Source organism: Canis lupus, chromosome 32 (assembly GCF_003254725.2).
Source record: "Canis lupus dingo isolate Sandy chromosome 32, ASM325472v2, whole genome shotgun sequence".
NCBI classification, from domain to species: domain Eukaryota; kingdom Metazoa; phylum Chordata; class Mammalia; order Carnivora; family Canidae; genus Canis; species Canis lupus.
The window spans coordinates 23,610,731-23,628,013 of NC_064274.1; the positions used below are offsets into that span (position 1 = coordinate 23,610,731).

At 35.5% G+C, this 17,283-nt stretch overlaps 1 protein-coding gene and 1 long non-coding RNA gene across 7 annotated transcripts in view; one reads left to right on the forward strand and one right to left on the reverse strand.

Annotated features, from left to right (window-relative positions):
- The window catches only part of BANK1 (B cell scaffold protein with ankyrin repeats 1), a 280,683-nt gene that overhangs the window by 259,157 nt on the left and 4,243 nt on the right, over positions 1 to 17,283 (forward strand). For all 4 annotated transcript variants that reach the window (XM_025423160.3, XM_049104948.1, XM_025423141.3 and 1 more), the window contains exons 12-13: positions 8,877 to 9,052; positions 13,367 to 13,430. In XM_025423160.3, the coding sequence (XP_025278945.1) occupies positions 8,877 to 9,052; positions 13,367 to 13,430 (240 nt within the window). The remainder of the gene's footprint in view (positions 1 to 8,876; positions 9,053 to 13,366; positions 13,431 to 17,283) is intronic.
- Positions 1 to 17,283, reverse strand: part of LOC112644623 (uncharacterized) — a 135,686-nt gene that overhangs the window by 17,016 nt on the left and 101,387 nt on the right. The gene's annotated exons all lie outside the window — the stretch shown is intronic.

Below are 17,283 nucleotides of genomic sequence, written 5' to 3' on the forward strand. Positions count from 1 at the left end.
TATTAAGTCTATACTAGAGGAAGATTCCTTCCCAGTTACTAGAATGCTTGGATTCATTAGACCCCTGACAAATAATAAATTTTCTTTTTTTTTTCAAATAATAAATTTTCTATGAAATATTATTAGTAATTAGAAGACCACTAAGTGAACATGATCAAGTGAAAGAGGGCTGGAGGAACGTAAAGGCTGGTTCTTCAAAGAAATGGAAATATCTGGTTAATTTTCCCTGCCTTATATGTTCATATAATAGTCTTGGTTCAAGACTACTCATATCTCCCATACTCATTACACTTTTTTCCCTCTCTGTTATATCTTTTTCTTGGACTATGTCAAGGGGCCTTTTCTATCCTCACTGGAATCATCTGCATATCATTAACATAGTCTTACCTCAAATATGATACATGGCAACTGATGAGGTTTAGCATTCCTACCATTCTGAACTTCCCTGTGATTATGGGTCACATCCACAAATCTCAGTCACACAATTAAGTAACGAATCTCATCAAGGATGTGCTGCTGCTTTCACTCTTGGAAGATAAACCGTTTCTTTGGGGTTAGGTGGGAGGTAAGGGGAGCACATTCACCCTAGCCGGCTGCCTATATTAGTGACTATATTAGTGACTCCCAACCCTAGATGAGTATAAGAATTATTTGTGGAGCTTCTAAAATTTGGTTGCCTAAGTCCTACCTTAGACATGACTAAAAATGGAACACATCAGAATATTAATGAGCCATAAACTCAAAACCAGCATGCAAAAGACAAAATATAACCAAGAGTAACTTTTTTGAAGGCCATATTGTGTCAAATTTGACTGCTAACTATGTTTTATTTCAAAAATAGTCTATACAATATAATTTTATTTTTTGCCATGTTTTAACCATGCTTAAATCCATGTTTCACATAAAAATTCAAATCTCCAACCACTCCTTATTATATTATGGTATCATTTGCTACAAATGACTTCTGCCGTTATCATTTGTTAACGTGTTTTCCATGTTGTTTTCTTACATCTGAGGCATATTCCCCCAAACTCATAATTCTACAAAAGGGGAAAAAATAGAAGATATATCAAGGGAATCATGTCAATAAAAACATGAAGGAAACATTTATTTTTGATAATGGAAACTATTCACGTGGGTTTAATATGCAGCCACTAAATCTTCTCTGCTAAGTAACTATCTACCTGGCCTTAAGTATAGTCTCTGACCACTGACTCTTCAATACAGACTGAAAAGTCATTGTTGGCTGGTCTTTTCAGAGGGTATGAATGCTCAGGGGAAAGATACAGTCAGGGAAAATATCTTGTTTGTGTTCTCCAAGTGCCTAGTGCTGCAGAAGTCTGATAAATGTTAAACAACAGAATTTTCTCTAAGTTGGAGGCCCGGAGAAATGTAGACATAGATGGTATTGCCCTTACATAGAGGAAAATAGAATGCTTGTCTCTGAAGTATTTTCATCAGGCTGTTTTTGCTAGCAGTAGATATATTAAAGAGAAAAGAGGGGGGATTATCAAAATGTGGTTATTTGAACTCCATAAAAGAATAATGGCCTCAGTTCTCTTTTTCAGTATAACTTACATTTCCATGTTCACAAAAGTCTTTTCATTAAAGTCATACCTGGGAAAACTTGTGTGATAACTGAGTTCTTGTCTGAAATGGTGATGTGTGAACAGCCCATAGTAGAAAGTAAAGAGGAGGGATTTAATGTTACACTTTGCCTCCTGAGACACTCCCAATAAAGCTCTGTGATGGAGGGATGGTATGCTCAAGAAGAATTCTGTTAGTAATTGAGGTGGGGAGTTCGATGCCTACAGACCAATCAGTATATAGCGCCAAGGAATCATGTTTTACCTGTATGTGGCAAAGCTGCAGTAACAAAACCTGCTAACCTCCAGGATCCTCAGCTGTGAATTTCAACTATCAAAGTCCTCTACAACCTAGAGCAGGGAACAAAATTTGACTGAGCACAAGGAATAGAAGCAAAGGATAAATAGACACTAAATCTCTTGGTGAACATGATTCTACAGATGTGTTCCCTTTCAAGAAGGATTGAGGAAGAGTACAAATAAATAATATGAGAACTTCAAAAACCACTCCAGAGAAAAGGAAGGATAATTTGATCATGAAGACTCAGGATAATTATACTTTTGTAAATGATTTGTTTAATGAGTAAGATTGTCAAACACCAAGTGATCAAAATATAGGTAATGGGAAATACATTCACACATACAATAAGAACATTTCAACTAACAATTTCTAACTTTTTAAATCTTAGGCTTTTAAAAGTATTTTACCTGTTTTAAAAATATTGTAAGGCAGTAAAGAAGTATAGATTATTTTGAATTTTCATTTATTACATTTAAGCTGAACTATTCAATCTTCAGGTACAGCACCTGACACCTATACAAAAGCCAAAAAATAGAATTTCAGAAAACTGTGAACTCATAAACAAATTGAAAACATAGGGAAGAAACAGCAGCAGAAATTCTGGGGTCAATGTCAGGCTAAGATGAAAGCAAAATACATGAAAGACATTTTAGGTAAGAGGGTAGGATGATAGGAAACATATGACATGAAGAAAGAGATCTAGTGACAAAAGGAAGCACGATAAAAATAAAATAAACTTAAGCTAATAATTCAGTAGCAAATGAAAATCCACCTTGATCACAACAAAAAGGAGTGTTGGTGGATAAAAATCAGTTATTGAAGTTGAGAACATAATTGGAGAAGGATTTTTTCTCAATACCAGGAAGGACTATAAACAATCAGATGAAATGGAGAAGAGAGATCCAACTCATGTATATAGGTTTGGTTAAGGTTTTTTTAATAAAATATAAATACAATCAATGACATAGCTAAACAAAGCTTTGGAGAACAAGGAAGTGAAGGGCTACATGGGCTCCCTATGACCCAGAAAACAATGAGGAACTATACTCACCTTTATTTTTTTTTAAGATTTTATTCATTTACTCATGAGAGACACAGAGAGAGAGGCAGACACAGGCAGAGGGAGAAGCTCTATGTAGGGAGACTTAATCCCTGGACCCCAGGATCACACCATGAGCCAAAGGCAGACACTCAACAACTAGCCACCCAGGCATCTCAGATTTTTCTATTTTAAAAAGAATCAAAATCACTTTTAAAAATTAGAGAATCTGTGTAACAAAAATTTGAGGTAATGAACTAAACAATTTATTAGGAAAAGATCGCAACTTAAGAAATTTATTTAGTCTGGCTTTTCATTCATGTAAGAAGAAAACAGATACAGTTTTTGGATACCCCGGGTTTTAGAAAAGATGTAATTTCTGTGTACATCATGAAAGTATTACCCAAAATATATTCTAAGTAAATGAGAGACTAAACAAAGTAAAATGCTCAAAGAGAACTTATGGTATTAAAGAATTTGTGGTGAAAAATGAATTCAGTAAAACATGGAATTGCATTTAAGTAATTATTGTAAATTTATTTATAAAATGTGATTGTGAAATATTGATGAGAAAAATAGGTAATACAGCAAATCATAATTTTATTGCAATATTCTGGGTCTGATGCTCAAATAATATAAAATCCTTTAAGAATTAGAAGAAAATGTGAAATTAAAATTGTTTCCTTTCACTCATGACTTAGTAATAAAAATATATATATATAAGGTAAACAGTTTATTTTATAATAAAGTATATAAACTTTTTATATAAAAATATATATTAATTTATAATTAAAATTAAAAATTTAAATTTAAATTTAAATATATAATTAAAAATTATATATATTTATATATATAAAGTATATAAACTTTTTATATTTATATAAATAAAGTAATAAACTCTGAAGTTTATTTTATAATAAAATATGTACCTTCCAAATCACTTAATATTATATTTATATGCGTGTATGTGTTCATATGTATACATATACTTGTATAGTCTGTATAACAAGTCAGAAACTAGTATTTTTAGCACATGGAAAATTATTAAGAGAAAACATGAGGGGTAGGAGGGATTCGGGCTAAGCTGGCCTAACAGTATTCCTGCTGAAGGCAGAGCCAGGTGATCAAATATCACTTAGGGGTTGATGGAAGGTAAAGGAACCCAAGCAGATACTGAAGGTCATCAGATATGGAGGGTGGGGGAGTCAGAGTACATTAATGTAGCAGGATTCTTAGGAAAATTGAACAATACAAAGACAGACCTGGAAGTACAAACAGTGAAGCATAATTGGGAAGAGGACTCAGAGAGGCCGACTCAAGTTAGGTCAGGGGAGGAACTCTGGCAATACAATATACAGCCTTAAGTTTAAGAAATGGGGATACTTTGTTTGGAATTTACATATAATTCAGTATTCCAGGTATCTCCTAATTCACTCACATAGCCCAGAGTTAATTTTCCTCCTAGTTCCTTAGTTATGGAACAAAAAAATAACTTCAGACGTAAATCTTGGCCACTGGGTTTTTAAGTTCTGTTACTGGCAAGTCCTTTCCAATTACAAAATAATTTGGTGAGATGGTACAGCATGGTATGACATTGGTACAGCATATCTGGCATGGCTTGGAATGGTATGTATTCCATGGGAAAGCCTATTAGCAAAGTGGGAGAAAGTTTCTTACTGTAAAAACAATATAGGGTCACCTGGATGGCCCAGTCAGTTAAGCGTCTGCCTTTAGGTCAGGTCATGATCTCCTGGGATCCAGCCCCACATCTAGCTCCCTGCTCAGCAGGGAGTCTGCTTCTCTCTCCCTCTGCCCCTCCCCCTGCTCCTTCTCTCTCTCTCTCTCTCTATCAAGTAATAAAATCTTTTAAAAAATGTTTTTAAATACAGTATTATCACAGAAAGCTGATAATTAGAAAAAAGTAATCTGATACTATCACAATAGAACAACTTATATCATCTTAAGATAATTTCCCTCCATGCTTTATTTTATGAACATTTATATCATTAAAATTTTACTATGTATACAAATTTGTATTCTTCTTCTGTACTCATCATTATGTAAGTACTTCTTATGTTACCACATGGTCTTTTCTTTCACATGGTCTTTTAATTATTGTGTTTATTTTAATGGCTACTTAATATTTATTGAGTAAATATTTCATAAAGTAAATTTTGTTGTTTAGCAATCAAGTTGTTTCCTTTCAAATTTTCAGTAAAAAATGCTCTTCCAGCCAGTCACTCAGTAATAGAAATAACTTCATGAAAAGCTCGGTTCACTTTCATATCTCATCTGAAGATTCATACACTCACCACAAAGGTGTTACTTGATGTTATGTAACCAATATTTGATCAAATAGAAAATCTTGTAACGAGAAACTGATCCAAAATAGTAATAGAAGTAATTAAAACTCTAGAAACTATAGTTTGTCTTAAAGCTTTTACATTAAGAGACCAAGAGTCTGGAATATGTACAGTTAGCAAACTGACGAATGCTTTTCAACAAAAATCCTGTTAAAATCATACTAAATTTCCTGAAAATAAACTAATAATAAATATAAATTTGGGGAGGAAAGAAAAAAACTTTCCATCCCACATAAAACAGTAATCTAAATGTATTACAGCAATTTTGCACACCCTACAAAAAATAACAGGTTGCACGTTTTGGGTTGACTAGTCTACCCTCAGGAGAAAAGATAATAAAATGCCTAAATCATTTTGTTTTGCAACTTGTCATGGCTAATATTAATTTATCAAGACAATTGCTTCAAACTTTTTAGTGAGCTGGGTGGTGGGTGAGTAAAAGCAGAAGTATGAAAAAAAATAAAATAAAAAAATAAAAAAATAAAAAAAAAAAGCAGAAGTATGTAAACTTAGTCTAATTGTAAACAGCTCACTTCCAGAACTTGCTGTCTAGAAAACCCCCGCTGCTCCTAACTTTTGTTCTTTTGTTCTCTCTGCACAACCACGCAAGACGGAGCTCCACCCCCTCAAAAAAAGTCATCTTACTTATATTTTAGTGGTGAGAATTTAAAAGATGAAGGGATAATTGAAATGAATACTGTTAAGATGATTCAGTATTTTTCTTGAATTCAGCTAAACCTGCACATACTGCAAAACAAGCTGATATGGTTTTCCGGGAACTTTCCTTGAGACGACTTCACACAAAAACAGAAAATCCAGCTTCATAGGTTACTTGAAATAAAAAACGCATTCATCCTTAGTCAAAGGAATGATACAAGAGAGTTGTTAGTTAAGTTTTAGCTATTAAATGATGAAGCTAAACCTCCATACTCTGGCAGGAATGGCCCGTAGAATTCTTTTGCTAACTGCACCTCCCAGGTTGGAGTAGGGTAGGGAGGCCTATAAAAAGCAAATGGTATAAGAAGCAAGATCTCAATTGTTATCTGTTTTTTGGCTGCTGAACCAGTGAGCCCTCTGGCTGACTTTTGCTTCTCCAATTCTCCTGGGATTTCATGCTCCGTCATCCCTGAAGAAAAAGATTTAGAGTGAGGAATCTGTTGACATCTTGTTAGTTCTGGAGAATAGAACTTCTGAAGAGAAAAGACAAGCCAAGAAAACCCCCATAGGAATCGGAATGATTGGCCATGGAGCAATTTTATGTGTATGTGAATATTTTTAGAAAGGAACCCTCTCTCTGTCCCTGTTCCAAGATTACCTGCTAGAATCCTTCTCAAAACCAAGAATGCCATTAAAGGTCATTCCAAGACAGCCCCAAGGCTCAAGTCCCCTGGAAATACTTACAACCTGCTATGAAGTACTTGAAATGCTTCTTTTCCAGACTAACCAATCTGAACATTATCAATGAATCCTTATTACTGTAAAATTTGAGGGGCACCTGGGTGGCTCAGTCAGCATCTGGCTCTTGATTTCAGCTCAGGCCATAATCTCAGCTCATGTCATGATCTTAGGGTCATGGGATCAAACTCTATATTGAGATCTCCCTCTCCCACTGTCCCTCCCCCCACTTACACATATGCTGTTTGTGTGTGTGTCTGTCTGTCTGCCTCTCAAATAAATAAATAAATATTTTTAAAAATGTGAATGCCCTCCATTTCCTAAATGCTTATCTGTCTGATCTAGTGACAGTCTAATTGATCTGTTTCTCTCTTGAAGATGGGTTCCCAGTAGTGAGAAATTCTTTTTTTTTTAATTTTTTTATTGGAGTTCAATTTGCCAACATATAGCATAACATCCAGTGTTCATTCTGCCAAGTGCCCCCTCACTGCCCATCACCCAGTCACCCCAACCCCCCACCCACCTCCCCTTCCACTACCCCTTGTTCATTTCCCAGAGTTAAGTATCTTTCATGTTTTGTCACCCTCACTGATATTTGCACTCATTTTCTCTCCTTTCCCTTTATTCCCTTTCACTAATTTTTATATTCCCCAAATGAATGAGACCATATAATGTTTGTCCTTCTCCGATTATTTCACTCAGCATAATACCCTCCGGTTCCATCCACGTCGAAGCAAATGGTGGGTATTTGTCGTTTCTAATGGCTGAGGAATATTCCATTGTATACATAAACCACATCTTCTTTATCCATTCATCTTTCGATGGACACCGAGGCTCCTTCCACAGTTTGGCTATTGCGGACATTGTTGCTAGAAACATCGGGGTGCAGGTGTCCCAGCGTTTCACTGCATCTGTATCTTTGGGGTAAATCCCCAGCAGTGCAATTGCTGGGTCGTAGGGCAGATCTATTTTTAACTCTTTGAGGAACCTCCACACAGTTTTCCAGAGTGGCTGCACCAGTTCACATTCTCACCAACAGTGCAAGAGGGTTCCCCTTTCTCCACATCCTCTCCAACATTTGTGGTTTCCTGCCTTGTTAATGTTCCCCATTCTCACTGGTGTGAGGTGGTATCTCGTTGTGGTTTTGATTTGTATTTCCCAGAGTAGTGAGCAGTTCTTCAGGGACAGCAAACCAGTACACAGCTGGACAGGAATACCTATTCTCTCATTCTAGACTCTGTTGACATATTTAGATTTGATACTGCATGAGGCATATACTGCTGAGGAGTTACCCAATCCCTCTTGAGATAATAAAATAAATATGTTGTACTTATTAAAGAAGGTACGAACTCAGATGAGTTCTGCAACCAGGCAGTTAACAAGTGTGATGTCATCTGGTGACCATAAGGAGTGACAGGGATTGAGGTAGTCTGGAGAGCACAGAGCATCCTTAAGGGTATGCAGCCTTTTTTATGTCTTTAAACACTACATTGGACAAATAAAGCACTGAATTCACCCATGGTCTGTGGTTTGCTGCTACTGTACCTTGGACTGGTCTATGGTGTGGCATTAGCTGCAGCACATGGGAAATTGGACCATCCAATGTTCTTATTGCGCTGAGAAAAATAAACTCTTTTGGAAAGAGAATAGTTTGTTACAAAATGAGCAGCAATTGCTTATTTTAAATCTTTTAGGAGTAAAGTTGTCAATGTTCCTAAAAATCTCATGATACTTGGATGTTGGTTAGGATCTCTCTTCCCAAAGCTACAGAGATTATGTTTATTCCACAAATGTTTATCATTGATAATAATGTTAATCTTTATTTAACTTACTGCATGACAGGCACTATGCTAAGTATTTTGTGCATGTGATAAAAAATAATCCTCACAAAAAGAACATGAAATTTTTCTACTGCCCACGACTAGTACAATGCAGAAATTTACTACTGTTCTTTCTCTGTTTGTCCCTTTTTCTTTCCTCAGTGATGACACACATTCTTTATGCCCATAACACTAGGTACTCGGCACAATAATCTTTAGAAAAAACTCATTAAAAATTTTGTACTGATTTATTCTGTAACTGCTTATAGACTGGCAGGAACAAGAAACTCAACTGATTAATTTTTACAGTGCTTTTGTTCCCCAGTTGTTATATATTGTTTTCTTGTTAAAACTTCTCTCCTCACATTGTAGACAGAGCTCGGATGGAGAGTCAAGCCTTTTCCACCGTGGACTGCCTTGCTGCTGGACAGGAGGAACTCATCCTCTTGCAGGAGAAGGTCAAAAATGGGAAACTATCTGTGGATGAAGCCCTAGAGAAATTTAAACATTGGCAGATGGGAAAGACCGAGCTAGAGATGATTCAACAGGTAATACTGACCCCAATCCCTTCTGCAACATTCACTCACTTGCAGAGCCTCTCTGTAAATGTCTTTACAAGAAACACAGGTAACTGTTCTTTTGATTTTAACTGACCACAAAAAAGATGTTTTTCAAACTACCAATTAAATGATTCATGTTTATAAACGATCAATGAACTCAGTGCTGGGACCCAGTGCATCAGAGATAATTCCTAATCACCTTATAAGGCTGTTCTTTTCTTTTAAGATTGTATTTATTTATTCATGAGAGAGAGAGAGAGGCAGAGGGAGAAGCAGGCTCCTCAAGGGAAGCCTGATGCAGGGCTCGATCCTAGGAGCCTGGGACCACGACCTGAAACAAAAGCAGATGCTCAACCACTGAGCCACCAAGGTGCTCCCTTATAAGGCTGTTCTTAACTTAGTAAATGTTTTGTGAATCTCATTGCTGAAATTCAGATGAAGCATCTTTACTCTAACATGTGCTCAGCGTTCTGAAGAGTGTATTATGTTAACTAGGCTTAAAGGGAAAAAGAAAATAATTTAAATCATATTAGGTAATAGTCCTCAATTAGATATATTAAGTTTTCTCTTCTCTTCCCTTTAACCTTTGGGGGAAAAAAACTATATATATCAGTCAACATTTACTGAGAAATGCTGCCAAGAGTATTAACTTCAGGTGAGCTTGTATTCTATTAATATAACATACATCCCAAGAGGTATTAGGTGGTTCTTCTATGAACATGAAAACAAAATATGCCATATCCACCCTATGACATTCCTCAGAGAGGGGTATCAAGACTGGATTCCGTGTCATCCCACAAGCCCTCCTACTCCCAAAAACAGTTTTTTTATTCTCATCACAGAAAGCCCCAGCGCCATAGAAACCAGTTCACAGGAAACTGATTAAACACATTTAATTCGCTAGTTTAGACCAAAGTACAAATAATCATTAATAGCTTAATATACTACCTTTCCCAGGAGATCATTTTTATTGAAAAACAATGCTTAGGAAAACATTTTTAAACAACAGAAAAATGAGTCCCAGTGATAGCATTTCAAACAAGTGGAGCTTATAGGCAGAAGGTAGTTTAGGCAAGGGGACTTGCCCAGCACCTCTGAGATCACTCCTTCTCAGAAGCCACTTGTCTTGAAGGACAGTTCTGGTTGGCGGTGGCTGGTCCTGAGCCAGGTTTTGCAGTGCCAAGCAAGGCCAGTTGTTTTGCCAAACAAATGGGAAAGAGTGCTGATTTTACAGTTCTACAACTAATCGTCATTCCTGATCAGAATGATAGCCTTGCTTCTCAACCTGCACCAAAACCATCACTGTCAAAGGTCCCTCTTACCCTAAAAGGATAAAATGTGCCTAAATGTAGACCTACACAAACACTTTCCTAGCATTGCTAGCAAATTTTGTTGAAATAAGTCAATCATACTTCATTTTCCATGGACCATAATAAGGCTTACAATTTAGAGAATCCAACCGAAATACCTTCCTGGAAATTATTTTGCTAGTTGTTATTTTAAAGTTTTGGTTGTTTTTATTTTGTTGTATACTTATATTTATTTTTATTTTTTAAAAGATTTTATTTATTTACTCATGATAGAGAGAGAGAGAAAGAGAGAGAGATAGAGGCAGAGACACAGGCAGAGGGAGAAGCAGGCTCCATGCAGGGAGCCCGACATGGGACTCGATCTTGGGTCTCCAGGATCAGGCCCTGGGCTAAAGGCGGCACTAAACTGCTGAGCCACCAGGGCTGCCTCTGTATATTTATATTTAATATTGTTTTTGAAAGAATTTAGGGTGGCCTATTACTACTTTGAGAGTGGTCTGACTTGTCGTGTATATAGGGATAATGGGGTAATGAATACGTGTAGTGTTTATGCAAAACAAAATTTACCTGTAAATACAAGAACAAGCACTAAGACTGCTTTCCATTAGAGCCAGAGTTCAGTGACTCTGAATGAATACTTTTTTTTTTTTTGAATGAATACTCTGACGATCAGTCAGTCTTTTTCCTTTTTATGTTTCCAGCTTTAGTAAGATATAATTGGCTATAACATTGGGTAAATTTAAGGCATACCACCGTGCTGATTTCACACACTTACATATTGCAAAATGATTACCACCATGGTGTTAGCTAACATCTCCATTATGTCACAAAAGGATCATTTCTGTTTGCGGTGACAGTATTTAATAGTGTAACATTTAATACTCTCTTAGCAACTTTCAAGTATATCATACAGTATTGTTAACTATAGTTTCCATGCTGTGCATTGGGTACCAGAACTTATTTCTCTTAAAACTAGAAGTTTGTACCCTTTGACCAACTTCTCTTTCCCTCCACTCCCCTGGTCCCTGGTAACCACCACTCTACTCTCTTGAGTTCAGGTTTTTTAGATTCCACATATAAATGATATCATACTGTATTTATCTTTCTCCTCTGACTTTTTTCACCTAGTATGCCTTCAAGGTCCATTCCTGTTTTTCAAATTGCAGGATTTCCTTCTTTTTTAATCCATTCATCCATTGACAGACACTTAAGTTGTTTCCATATCTTGGCTATTGTGAATAATCCTACAGTGAACATGAAGGTGCAGATATCTCTTCAATATTGTTTAGTTGTGTTCAGATATATATCCAGGAGTGGGATTACTAAATCATATGGTAGTTCTATTTTTAAATTTTTAAGAAGCCTACATACTGTTTTTCAATATGGCTGCACCAATTTGCATTCCCACCAACAGTGCACCAGGATTCCCTTTTCTCCACATTCTGTCAACCATTTTAACAGGTATGAGGTGATAATACCAAAATGTGGTTTTGATTTGCATTTCCCTATTTATTAGTGATATTAAGCACCTTTTCATATACCTGTCGACCATTTGTATGTCTTTTTTTTTTTTTTTTTTTGAAAAACCCTATTTATTTCCTCTGCCATTTTTTTCTCTGGCCATTTTTTAACTATATTATTTGCATTTTGCTATTGGGTTGTTTGAATTCTTAATATATTTTGGATATTAACCCCTTACCAGAGATATGATTTGCAAATATTTTTTCCCATTCGTTGGGTTCCCTTTTCATTATTTTTTATTTATTTTGGTGTGTAGCAGCTTTTTAGGTTGATGTAATCCTACTTGTTTATTTTTGCTTTTGTTGATTGTGCTTTGGGGTGTCATATCCAGAAAACTATTACCAAGACCAGTGTCAAGGAGCTTATTCCCCTACATTTTTCCCCTATATTGTGATAACCCACAATAATAGAAAAGGGAATGTTTTCCACATTTCCCCAACATATGTACACACTCATTCATGTACACTTCAATATTAATCTTGTAGTTTGCACAAATATCCATTTATACCCCAAGGATAAATCTATCAGAGGTAACTGTGATATTACATTATTGACAGAGGTATTATCTGAAGAAAATAAGAGGAAAAATGGCACAAACATAGAGTTCATAATAGAAGAGTTTCTAGAGTAGTGAAGCCCATGTAGAACCCTTGGAGTTGAAGGTGAGATGGTTGAGAAGATAGGAACGTTGACTTTCACCTTCCTCACTGCTGCTCATAACCACTGAGTGCCTATAGAAGAATGTTTACCCCACTCACAGAGAGGATGTCTATGGCAATGAAAATAACTCTCTTTTTAAGAAGCATGGTTTCTAGGTTTCAGGTGAAACACTTAGGGAAAAGTGCTATTCTTAGATTCTCTTCTAAAAGATTTTTGAATGTTAGCCTGTTTTACATTTTGGTTAAAATGATAATAGATGTTCAATGTAGAATGTTTTAGAAAGCAAAGAAAGATCACAAATGAGCTAAGAAGGGGAGTCCATCATTTGTTTCCAAGTTCCTAGTTCTTAGAAAGCATTTATAGGAAAAAATGTGCCCACAGAGGCTGAAAGTAGGCTTAGGCAGTAGCAAATCACCACAGTGTCACACTAATGCTCTTGGACACCAGATAGCCAAGATAGCCCCCTCAGGTGTTAGATTGGGAAAAAACAGCAACCACAAGAATTGGGGTTTGAGTCCCAATGCTGACTCCATCACTTACAACTGTGTGTTTTGGGAAAATTATGTAACCTCTCTGAATCTCAGTTTCTATATATGTAAAATAATATGGTGATATAGATACTTTATGACTTTGCAAATATTAAGTAAGATAACATGGTTAAAATATCAGGGATGGTTGATTGGGACAGTGTAAGTACCAAATTAGTGTTATACAGTCATGGTAGTCCTAGTGACAGTAGTTGAAGTTCTCATTTGATCCATGACAAATTTGTAGATATTCACTTGTATTTTCTGGTCATTTCCTTATTAAGGAAAAACTACGCCAACTACGAGATTGCATTATTGGGAAAAGGCCAGAAGAAGAAAATGTTTCTGGTAAGTAAGATTTGCCTGTTATTCCTTTATCACTCTAAAAGAAGAAAATGCAAGGGCTGTGGAGTCAAGCCTGAATTCAAATCTGCGCTTCATCACTTCCCAGCTGTATGCCTGGACAGTGTCTAATCCTTGGTACTTGAATCCCTTGTCTGCAAAACAGGAGTAGTTATAGATATATCTGAAAGTGGTTGTGTACCTTGATATCTAAAACATTTTTCAACTTCTTTGATCCATAACAAACCTTCAATAAATGCTAATTTCTTTCCTTTGATTTCTGTGAAATTTGCAAATAATTTAATTCCACCCCATAATTTTAATATGTATGAGCCATTACACAGAGTACTGAATTATTGAGTCATACTTTTTTAATAAGGTTGAATATTCTCAATACATCAGTTCTCACAATTGTCCACATGTGGATAATTTTAAATTATAAATCTCAGGTTGTTTTCCCATGCAGCAAGCATGTTTCTTGGCAATGCAGATTCCCCTTGCTAATAATTAACAATTGTTAATTGTTCTGGGAGGGGGGACACTCGTTTTAATCTTAATACAAACCAAACATTATTAAGTTGGTAAATCTTCTCCAAAGATAAACAGCACATTCCAAAATTGAAAATAAATTATGTTGTCACTATTGGACCACTCTTTCCCTAAGTCCTTAACCCCTGCACAGATAATTAAAAACTGACAACCACTAGCAAACCTTGAAATTTCCATCTCTTCCATTTTCAGTAAGATTGCATAGGTTTTAGCTAGTGCTTCATGTTGAAATTTACCTTGAAAATTTTTATTTTCATATTATTAAATTGGTATCTGCTTTTCCATAGAAAATTCTTTAAGCTCTCTTAGAAATGTTTTCTAAAAACAGAAATATACTTTCTAAAATAATTAAGTTAATAAACACGGGGCTGATTTACAGATGACTGAGTCCTATAGATCTCCATTCTAATGTGGAAAAAGATTAAAATTTTAACAATGTATAAAATCACAAAATATATAAATACTTTTACTAAGGACTATTAGGTAGTAACAGCTAATATTTGACTACTATACACTTAATATTACCTTTTGAATTTCTTACAATAACCCTTTGAGGTAGACATTAGTCTGAATTTATAAATAAGGAAACTGAGATTGTAAGAAACTAAGAAGCCCAAAGACACACAGACTAGAAACTACAACTTATTTTTTTTTAGGTGGGCACTTGACGGGATGAGCACTGGGTGTTATTCTGTATGTTGACAAATTGAACACCAATAAAAAAAAAAATTATTTACTCCAAAGTCAATGCTTTTAATCATTGCTGTCTTAATTAGGAATCAGCTAGTTCCCTTTCTAACCAAAAGTAGTACCAGACAAACCCTCCCACTGTACAGAACACTAACACTGGGCAAAAATATGAGGCAGTTGACTTCAGAGAGTAGGCAGTTAACAGCCTAAGACCATAATTCCAGTGACAAAACTTACAGGGTGGCTCTAATGATGACCCAGGAGACTGATTTTCTGACTAGAGTCTGTGCAAAGCAAGGCAATCCTTTGAAATGAGGAGGGAAAGATCAGATTCAGAGCAACCAAAGCTTCTAAGAATGTGTGTGGTGGGTCACTGAAGAGGAGATGGCTGTATAGAGAGGTAGCCTCAGATGGAGTGAGGGATTTCACAAATCTGTGGTCAAGAGGTGAGCTGAACATGTGCAGAGCAAGACCACTGAGGCATATAAGATAACAGCTTCTAGGACACTGAAAGCAAAACAGATATACTAGAGTTTGAGCAGAGCCAGGGAAAAGCCATACTGGGGAAGTCGAGTTCTTGCCCTGCCAGAGTGGAAAGATCTTCTTAACAATTTGTTAAAACATTGCATCCTGCTGTGACACCCAAGAAATGTAATGATTAAAGACCATGACTTAGGGTGAGAACTCCTGTAGACCTGCCCTAACAAAGCCTAAAACCAAGCCCTTACAAGAGCCACATGGAAGGGAGAGTTTGCAGGCTCATTCCTACTGAGGGCTTCAGAAAATTCCTTGGGCTATCTATAAGTCAACATTGAAAAGAAAGCATAAAACCAGGCCTATATAAGTTCATGCCAATAATCAAACTTCCTGCTGAAATAAGAACCTACACTTATTAGTAGAGGAATATTACAGAATCTAGAATATACAATTGATTGTCTATAATGTCCAGTATTCAATTTTTTTTAAAAAAGGAAGGCATACAAAGATATAGGAATATGTAATTCATAGAAAAGAAAAGGAAAGCCATTAATAAAAACTGAATCTAAAATGGTCCCATTGTAGGTCTTAATAGACAAATACTTTAAAGAAACTTCTATAACCATAGTTAAATTAATTTTTAAAATATGGTTTTAAGGAGAGAATAAATAGGAAATATATTGATGTTTACAGAACATGACATGGGAAAAACTAAGAGTACATATTTGCCTATATTCTCTTACCACAACAGAAAGAAATTATGTTTTTTTAAAGATTTTTCTTACGAGAGACACAGAGAGAGAAGCAGAGACAGAGGCAGAGGGAGAAGCAGGCCTGTGCAAGGAGCCTGATGTGGGACTCGATCCCGGATCCCAGAATCACACCCTGAGCCAAAGGCAGACGCTCAACCACTGAGCCACCGAGGCGTCCCAGAAATTAGAATTTGATTGAAAAATTAGAAATGTCCCTCCAAATCATTAGGAATTAAGTACATTTCAAAATAACCCATGGATCAAATAAGAAATCACAAGAAAATATTTCAACCTGAATGATAATGAAAGTGCAACATATCAAAATGTGTGAAATGCAACTAAAATAGTACTTTGAGGTAAATCTTTGGCTATAAATATTGTAGTAGAAAAAGGAAAAGCTTAAGATCAGTGATCTAGGTTTCCACTTCAGGAAACTGGAAAATGAAAAGCAAACTCAAACCAAAAATGAGGTAAGAGGAAAAATTATAAAGAACAGATCAAAAGTCAATACAAAATGAAATCAAAAATCAATATCAAATTAAAGAGATAAAACCAAAAATCAGTTATTTGAAAACATAACTAAAATTGATAAAATGAACTGGAAAAAAGCAAAAACAAGAGTTACCATATCAGGAAAGTAAAGTCAGGTTATCATAACAGATCCTATAGATACTATAAAGATACTAAGGAAAAATAATTAATTTTTTGCCAATACACTTAACTTAGACAAAAAGAATAAATTAATCAAAAAGCAAAACTTACAAAACTAAAATAATTACACTCCTTTGAATGAAATGTTTTACATATTTAACAAAGATGAGGCTGGGAAGGAGGCAGGAAGAGCAGAAGAAAATGAACCTAGAGGTGTTACCATACTGAAGGTAGACAGAAGAAAACTAACAAAATAATTTAGAAAACAGAATATTCCAAAGATAAAATTTTTTAAAAAATCAGTACACAAAAATGTATTCTGTACTCCAGTTAGTAGGTTTATTTCTCTATAGAGTTTTAGCTCAGCAATTTCAAAAGTACCATTTGTACATTCAAGATGGAGTAAATAAATAAATGTAATATGGATAGTAATAGCCAGACTTCCTATTGTCAGAGAAAGGAGTAACTTCTAAGGAAAGAAGGAAGGTTGGAATGAATCTTGTGGTTCTAGATTGGAATTGGAGGTAAAAGTAACAACTTATTACAAATAGATATAGAAATATAACTGTGTGTATAAAAATGTGTTTCTTTAGCCCTTCTGCTGAAAAGCCCTAGAAGCAAGGACAGCCCAGCACCAATGAGCACATCTCATACCTAGACCTTAGTTTATAAAAACAAATGGCAAATTATCATGTGAAAATATGCTCAACATCATTAATCATCAGGAAAATGCAAATTAA